This window comes from Chinchilla lanigera, unplaced genomic scaffold (assembly GCF_000276665.1).
Source record: "Chinchilla lanigera isolate Chin_1 unplaced genomic scaffold, ChiLan1.0 scaffold00048, whole genome shotgun sequence".
Lineage (NCBI taxonomy): Eukaryota > Metazoa > Chordata > Mammalia > Rodentia > Chinchillidae > Chinchilla > Chinchilla lanigera.
This window is the reverse complement of record NW_004955449.1, coordinates 4,877,297-4,886,044: the sequence shown is the minus strand read 5'-3', so window position 1 is coordinate 4,886,044 and position 8,748 is coordinate 4,877,297. Positions and strand designations below refer to the sequence as shown.

Sequence of the window (8,748 nt, the reverse complement as noted above, 5' to 3'; positions counted from 1 at the left end):
CTGCGCCTGCGCCGGAAGCGGGGGCCGGGTGGGTGGTGCTTGTGGGCGGGCGCCGTGACGCGGCCCGGGCTGTATCTGTGCAAGCGCCGCTGGGCAGGCGCCAGTGGCGCGGCTGACTGCGAAAGGCAGGCCTGGGTCAGTGAGGAGCCCCGGGCCCCGGCCTGGCCTGCTGCTGCTATCGCCAGCTGTTGTGCATCTGCTGGTGGGCGGCCGACCCTCCACTAGGCGCCGACGTCTACCTTCGGGCTGGACCCGGCAGGTGTGTGAGTGCCAGGCCTAGGCTCCGTGTGTGCGGCCCGCGACGTCCTCGCGCTTGGAGCCAGGGCAGAGCCCGCTCTTAAATATAGAAACCCAGGGAATAATGGACGTAAGAGTTGTTTTTTAAATTATTCATCTCCAAGGCATGATCAAGGCTTGATGATCTAAGTTTTTAATAAAATAATTATGTTAAAACTTGGATGTTGTCCCCAAAACATTCATGTCAGGTCCTTTGAGATACTTTAGAGCCGGGTGTGCTGATACGCACCTGTAATCCCAGCACTCAGGAGGCTGAGGCAGGAGAATTGCTGCAAGTTCGAGGCCAGCCTGAACTACAGAGTGAGTTCAAGGCCAGCCTGAACTGTATAGCAAGACCCGGCCTCAAAACAAAAAAAAATTTTTTTAAATATATAAATTAAGTGTAGTGAATTTAATGTGTTTTGAGGACCAGTCAAATCCTTAATGACACAAAAATCTGTTGAGTGTTCTAACATATAATTTTGCTGTTTTTCTGCAGGGTTTCTAACGGATGTTCCACAGTAATGCTGGTAAGTATGGAAAGGTCAGCAAGATATCTGAGGCTAGAACTTTGTGCACATTCAACATGTGGCTTTTTGAAAGCGTAATTTAAAACGTGTAGAGAACTAGGAAGAGAGATTTTACCAGATTTGGCAGTCCAACAATAGCCTGCCACAGTTCTCTACAAGACCCAAGACTCCGAGGTCAGACATGAATTGCAGCAGTAGCCAGAATAGCAGCGATTTTGCCTCAGTTTCTCCAGGTATTAGTTCTCGCAGGATGATGCAAAGCCAGCCGGGAGTCATGTGGATGTGGAGTGCGTTGCTACAGGACCGGACCGTGAGCCAGGGGACTCAAACCTCTTACTAGACCGGACAGCAAACTTGCCCTTTTAAGGCTGTTCACTGCACATCCTTGAGACTGTCGAGACCAATGGACACTGGTAACATTGCTTGTAAGATATGCAGGGACTATGGAGAATTCTCTCCCACCAAGAATTCCTTGCAGTGTTTTGTTTTGTTTTGTGGCATGGTCTCACTATGTAGTGCAGGCTGACCTTGAACTCGCTGGCGTTGAACTTGCTTGTATAGCTCAGGCTGGCCTCAAATTCACAGCGATCCTCCTGCCTCAGCTTCCCCAGTGCTGGGATTAAAGATGTGTGCCACAAATCCCAGCCTGCAGTTTTAATTAATTACAAAAAGTATGGAATCTTGTAAGCTTTGGTGTCTGTAATTTGCCAGTTTGACGTGACCCGATATCATTTGACTTTAAATTGCAGGCTGCCTCTCCAACCTGAACACAAGTCAATCTACAGTAGTTATGTGTTCTTTTTCTCTCCTGTTTTTTGTTGTTGTGAGTTTAAAACAGTAGTATTTGCAAACTGACATGAAATAGTTTGTTATTCTGCATAAATTTTTAAAAATAAAAGTCAGCACAGAAGCATAAGCTACAACTAAACCAATTACTGTACACATAAACACTTATTTTGTAAAACAAAACTGGGATTCCACTATAAACACTATTTTGTGACTTCCTTGTATAATTTGAACTGCCTTAGCTTTTACTGATTGAACACAGTTTCCATTATGTGGTTACAAATAATACATTTACTCCAGGTGCATACTTTAACCAGTTCCCCAGTTCTTGGATGTCCATGGAGTTCTCTGTATTACTGTGAAAATACAGGCTGTTGTTATACAGTGGAAACACTGAAGACCTACAGATAGACAGTACTTGGCGCCTTTGGAGAGAATAGGAAGTATTTTTGTAGGCAGATGACATGGTGCATGCCTGTAATGCCAGCCTCCAGGAGGCTGAGGCATGAGGATTTCAACTTGGAGTCAGGCCTAGGCTACAGAGTGAGCTCAAGGCTAGTCTTGACTATATTGTGAGAGTCTGTTTCAGAATAACCCAAAATCTAACTCTGGAATTTTAACAAATAAATTTCAAAGTAGATTAACATTCTTAAAGCTACAATTTTTGCACTTCCTTAAATTTTGGAGACATTTTTATTTCAAGTGCATCACTAAATCTCAACATGTTTATGAACAGTAAAATGTGGTATCTCACTGTGCTATTTTTGTTTTGGTGATACCAGCCATTGAACTGAGGGCCTTTGCTCTAATCTACATTTTTAACCCTTTTTAAATTTGAGATAGGATGGGCTGGGGAGATAGCTCAACAGCACAGGGCCTGCCTGGCAAGCACAATGTCCTTAAGTTCAATTCCACATACCAATAAATAAATAAATAAATTTGAGATAGCGTCTCACTAATTTGCCCAGGCTGGGCTCAAACTAGTGATCCTAACCCCTCAGCCTTCCAGGGTGCTATAATTGCAGTCATGTGCCTTTCCCTATTATTAAGTAAAAAGAAAAACTGGAACCTGGAAGTCTTAGTCACCAAAATGCTTATGATTTTATCCACTGTAAAAAAACTTTTATATAACATTCCTTATTTTGTATTTATATTTCAGGTTATTCATGTAATCAAAATTTTTTCTCCCATTGCCTATCAGTACTTTCCTGATGTAAGAAAAAAAAAAAACACAGCACAATTAGAAAGCCCAGCTGGGTATAGTGGCAAATACCTGTAATCCCAGCATTCTGGGAGGCTGAGTCAGAAGGATTACAAATTGGAGTCCAGTGTGGACAATTTAGGAACTAAGTAAGACCCTATTTAAAAATAAAGGGCTAGGGGCTGGGGATTTAGCTCAGCGGCATAGCACCTGCCTGGCAAGTGCGAGGTCATGAGTTTGATTCCCGGTACCGGAAAAAAAACATAAAAACTAAAAAAAAATAAAGGGCTAGAGATGGAGTTTAGTACAAAGGTCTTGGGATCAATCTTCAGTACTGTAAGGAAAGAAATACGAGAATCCAAAGTATCAAAATATTACGTATCATCTAAATTCACACAATCGGAGCTACCTTTCTAAGATTATTTATTCTCCAGGTATTCTAAATTGGGAGACACAAAATACTTTCTCTTGTGTGCACCAAGATCCTGTCTTCTGTACTAGGTATCTTTTGTAATAAGCTGAAACGTGTGGTTAAAGGCCATGTTTTCCATATTTAATTGATCTTATGGAGTTCTTCAGTTTTTAGGATTTCTTGGTAAATCCTTAGAATGGATATAAAGTAGATCACATATACGGTGTTCTGGTTAGTGTGTACTTTGACATTAATGAATATTCTTATGTAATTAAATACCCTTTTGCCAAAATATCATACTTCATGTTTTATTTTTAAATTAATGAACAGACTTTAATGTTCTAAGTCTTAGGGAGACAGGAGTGTTGTATTTATACACTTTAGAATCAAGCTAACCTGAGTCTAGAATTCCAGCTGTAATACTTAGCCACTTTAAACCTCATTTTATACATTTTTAAAACGACAATGCACTGATTTTTTTGTGTTTTTTTTAAATGGTAACAAAGTGTTATATTTATTAACGATAGGAAAAGAAACAGGCTCTGCAGAATCAATTTGGGCCCCATAAAAGTAGGAAAATAAGCATGCTGTACAGGAGAGAGCAGGCTGTTGTAGCCTTTTGTTTTGTTTTGTTTTGTTTTTTGAGACAGGGTCTCACTATGTACTTCAGGCTGCCCTCAAACTCACAGTGATCCCCCTGCCTCAGCCTACCACGTCCTGAGATTACAGGTGTGCACCACCATGTTCTGCAGCAAGTGCAGCGGTATGTGCTAATTTTAAAAGATGAAAATGTGATAACAATTGTGAAGTTCTTAGTCCAGAGCTTGAAATATAGTCATTTCTCAAAAATACTTGTGATACTATTACAGTTGATACATTATGTCAACTTGGGGAGTCTAGAGGTTTGACTAAGTGATTCAGCAGTTATGCATCTTGAGATGAAAAGGACACACCCTTACTCTTCTGGGATGCTGTTCATTGTGTCAATTTGAGAAGTTTAGAAGGTTAACTGTGTGACTCAGCAGGGAGTCAGGGTGCTTGCATTATATTCATCCTGATCCTGTGCAAGAGGCATGGAGATTATGTGAGTGCTACACACACCCCGCGTGGGGGTAGCCTGCTTTCAATACAAGAGAGGAATAGAGGCTTGCTTTTCTCTGCCACTCCTCCTTTTTGCTGTGGTTGCTTTGCTGTCTTCTGCCACCATCCACTGTTGCCTTCTGCCATGTGCCACTCTGCCTTGGAGCCAGCCAAGTATGGACTAAAACCTCCACAAAGTATAAGCTAAATAAACCTTTTCTTCCTTCATTTTGGGCAGTGGGTATTTTGTCTCAGTAATGAGAGAAAAGCAACCAAGACAGAATTTGGTACCAAGAGTGGGGTCATTGCTGTGACTGTATCTGACCATGTGGTTCAAGAGCCTTTGGAAATGGCTTGTGGGAAGTGTTTGGAAAGGTTCAGAGATGTTGCCTAAAAGAGAGCTGGAACGGCTTAGGCTGTTCTGTATGGGAGAGTCTGGTCAGAGTTAAGAAGACCAGAAGGCTGATAAAAATCCTGCCAGTAAAGAAGGTTCAGAAGGTTTCTACTGGAAAGAAGGACTGCATTGGTTATTGGACTCCAGATGATGTGTGTTATGGCTTGGCAGAAAGTTTGTATTTTGCTTGTGTCCAGAGACTTTGCCTGAGTCTGAGATTAAGGGCAGTAGACTAATTGGCAAAAAAAATTTTAAGGCAGTGAAAAGTTGGGGCAGAGGCATGGCTATTGTTGGGGGCTTTTAGCCAGATTTATATTGAGAATCAAGAGCAAAGAGCCAAGCAGGATGATTTAAAATGTTGTGAGTTTACAACAGAAAGGAAACTCCAGTAAAGCTGTGGACTCCAAAGTTAAGGCTGAGATCTCCATTGCTGGGAAGGAACAAGAAAATAAAAAAGATGGCCTGAGGCATCACAAGCAGCTAGTCTCCACCCTTTGCAGCCTCAAAACTGCAAAAATGAAAGATTTTCCTTTGAGAAGAAAGCTGGAGAGCACCATGTTCCAGAATGGCAGCAGCAGCTGCACCAGGTTCCAAAATGGCGACAGCATAGAAAATTTGCTTCTTAGAATTGGATTCAGAGTGCCCAGCGATCCAGACATTTGACCCCTATGGCCAAGAGAGGGGAAAGCTTGGCTACTGCCCCAGGTGGCAGCAGACCTTCGCATTATCCACGTGGCACTAGATGCATACAGAATGCAAGAGTTCTGAGGTTAAAAAAGGCTTGCATCTCGATTTCAGAAGGCCTGGGATGCCAGGCAGTGTGCCCTGAGAGGACAATGTGTAAAGCTGTGAGAGTAAAGCAAAAGGTGCAGTAGAGACCTGAAAAGTTTAAAAAAGCCAAAAACGTAAATTGCCTGAGGAAGGCTGCAAGGAGAGAGGGAAGTGGGCCCAAGAGAGAAGCCGTGGGAGCTATAACCACTAAAAGTGCCATAGGGGTGAAGTCATGCAGGCCCATTAGAGCTCACAATGTGCTACAGCTTGCTTCAGATGCTGCACTTAAAACTACAGGACATAACGTTAGCCCTGCTGGATTTTGGACTTGCTTTGGTCGCATGCCTTTGTATTCCCCTGTTTGTAATTCTTAGAATAAAAGTGCTTATTTTGTGCCATTAAATGTTAAAAATATTTAACTTTTCATTTGTGGGAGGGGCTTGCAACTGAGAGTTTGCCTTATATCTAGGAGGCAATTTGGTACTTGGACTTTTCAGCAATGCCAAAACTGTTAGGACTTTGGCAACTCTTGCAGATGGACTAAATGCCTTTTGCATAAAGGGATGTGCATGAGTCTTTGGGGGGTGAAATGTTGTGGTTCTAATGTAATATAATGTCTTTATATCTAAAAACTGGTTTAAAGAAATGTGTCTGGTTGCCAGGTTGACAAGGGGTGGATTGTTATAGTTGATACACTGTGTCAAACTGGTGAGTCTAGAGGTTTGGCTAAGTGACTCAGCAGTTCTACCTCCTGGGGTGAAAAGAACATGCCCTTCCTGCTCTGAGATGGTGTTCATTGTGTCAGTGTGAGAAGTTTAGAAGGCTAACTGTGTGACTCAGCAGGGAACCCAGGGTGCTTACTTTGTATTCATCCTGAGCCTGTGCAGGAGGAGGGCGTGGAGATTGTGTGACTGCTACAGGCCCCAGAGTGGGGGTAGCCCACTTACATACAATATAGGGAAGGAAGGAGGCTTGCTCTCAGTTTGCTGATCCCCCCCCCTTTGCTCTTGCTTTGCTATCTTTCGCTGCCATGAACACTTGCCCTCTGCCATGTGCCACTCTGCCAGCCAGGTATGGACTGAAACCTCCACACTGTAAGCTAAATAAACCTTTCCTTCCTTAATTCTGGGCTTTAGATAGTTTGTCTTAGTAACAAAAAAAAGTAACCAAGACAGATGCTTTAAACTTTTTTTTTTTTTTTATGTAAAAATTCTAGCCTTTCCTGGGTATCCTGTATTACTACTCACTTTTTACATGATAATTTTCATTTATACCATTTGTTGAGCACTTTAATTTTTCTTGTTCTCTTGAGATCTGTAATTAATGACCTTCATTATCTTTTTTTTTTTTTTTTTTTGAGGTGCTGGGAATTGAACCCATGATCTCATGCTTGCGAGGCAAGTCCTGTGCCACTGAGTTATATCCCCATGCCTGTTCGTTATCTTTGAATGAAAGCAGGGACTTCTCCGTCACATCATAAGCAGTGGTTACTCAAAGCACATTCAGATTATTTGGCACCTCAAAGCTAAACTATGTAGAGAAGATATAAATAAACGTGAAAATGTTAACAAAAGTTATTCTAGTTTGGAACAGTTGAATTAACCTTTTATTTTCAAGTAAATTTTTAGAATTTAAGTACAGAATTAAATCAATTAGTTATAACACCGGCATTTAAAATTGATTTTTAAGTCAAATAACTTTTCTAAAAAATTATTTTAATTTTAAAATTCATATTCTACGTGAAATTTGTTCAGAGTGTTGGTCAGTATGCAGAGAATCCAGATTAAATGTGATATTTAATATGAGGATTATTGCAAATATTATATACTAATAAGTGAGACTGTGATTAACTTTGAGATAGTAACTATGATTAATATGCATTTTTTCACTCATAACCTTTATGTATTTGACTGTAAGAGATTGTTTCATCACTTCTCTTTCTGGATAGCTCTGTAGTTTCATTCTGAGTACCCAGAGAATCCTCCCCACAGGAACACAATAATGAGTGTTCTCTTTTAAATATTTTATTTTCCATTCACATAAAACACTCAAATATGAACTTTGCTTTTTAGGAAAAAAGTGGTTAAGTGATGGTCTTAGTGTTTGATCTCTTGCTTATATTACTTGTGTTAGCAGACTTATACTTGTGTTTTTAAATGAGTATAACAGGGCTGGGGATTTAGCTCCATGGCACAGTGCCTGCCTGGCAAGCGTGAGGTTGTGAGTTCAATTCCCAGTACCAGAAAAAAAACTAAGAGTGTAATGGTCGTATATGTAAACGCTATGTTTAGGGAAGGATGTTTTTTCTTTTTCAGGGTAACCCAAATCTGGAATCATGAAAATTTTGTTGGTGTTTGACTTTGACAATACAATCATAGATGACAATAGTGATACCTGGATTGTACGGTGTGCTCCAGACAAGAGGCTTCCTATTGAACTACAAGAATCTTATCAAAAAGGATTTTGGACAGAATTCATGGGCAGAGTCTTTAAATACTTAGGAGATGAAGGTGTAAGAGAAGATGAAATGAGAAGAGCGATGACGTCAATACCTTTCTCTCCAGGGATGCTGGAACTTTTCAGCTTCATAAGAAAGAATAAGGAGACATTTGACTGCATCATTATTTCAGATTCAAATTCAGTCTTCATAGAATGGATTTTAGAAGCTGTCAATTTTCATGATATGTTCGATAAAGTGTTTACAAATCCTGCAGCTTTTAATAGCCACGGCCACCTCACTGTGGAAAATTATCATGCACATTCTTGCAAGAGATGCCCAAAGAATCTTTGTAAAAATGTAGTTTTGGTAGAGTTTGTAGATAAACAGCTACAACAGGGAGTGAATTATACGCGAATTGTTTATATAGGCGATGGTGGAAATGATGTTTGTCCAGTTACCTTTTTAAAGAAGAATGATGTTGCCATGCCACGGAAAGGCTATACTTTACAAAAAACACTTTCCAGAATGTCTCAAAATCCTGAGCCCATGGAATCTTCTGTTGTCACTTGGTCTTCAGGTGTTGAAATAATTTCTTATTTACAATTTCTAATAAAGGAGTAATATGCTAACAGTTGAATGTGTAACAGTTAAGATTAGGTTCAGCAGCATAAAACTAAAACCACAAATGAAAAAAAAGAGAAAGAAAGACAGAAAGCAAGGAAGGGTTTTATCTCTCTCTTCAGAGAATCCCAGAGGTATCTCAAGGCTGCCATGTTGTTCTGACAACCTCAGTGCTTGGTTTCCGACTCATGATTCAAACTGCAGCCCTCATGGCAGCATTCTGGCCAGCAGGAAGGA

At 40.7% G+C, this 8,748-nt stretch overlaps 1 protein-coding gene across 4 annotated transcripts; it reads left to right on the top strand.

Annotated features, from left to right (window-relative positions):
- Positions 1–117: 117 nt before the first annotated feature.
- On the top strand, positions 118–8,524 carry Phospho2 (phosphatase, orphan 2). Of its 4 annotated transcripts, none has more exons than XM_013518730.1 (4): positions 118–259; positions 776–806; positions 3,856–3,968; positions 7,766–8,524. In XM_013518730.1, the coding sequence occupies exon 4, from the start codon at positions 7,786–7,788 to the stop codon at positions 8,509–8,511; it is 726 nt and encodes a 241-aa protein (XP_013374184.1). In that variant the 5' UTR covers positions 118–259; positions 776–806; positions 3,856–3,968; positions 7,766–7,785; the 3' UTR covers positions 8,512–8,524. The 4 variants fall into 4 exon arrangements, with proteins under 4 accessions (XP_013374184.1, XP_013374185.1, XP_005393307.1 ...); XM_013518731.1 differs by having other exon boundaries at positions 3,852–3,968; XM_005393250.2 differs by lacking the exon at positions 3,856–3,968.
- The last annotated feature ends 224 nt before the right edge of the window (positions 8,525–8,748 follow it).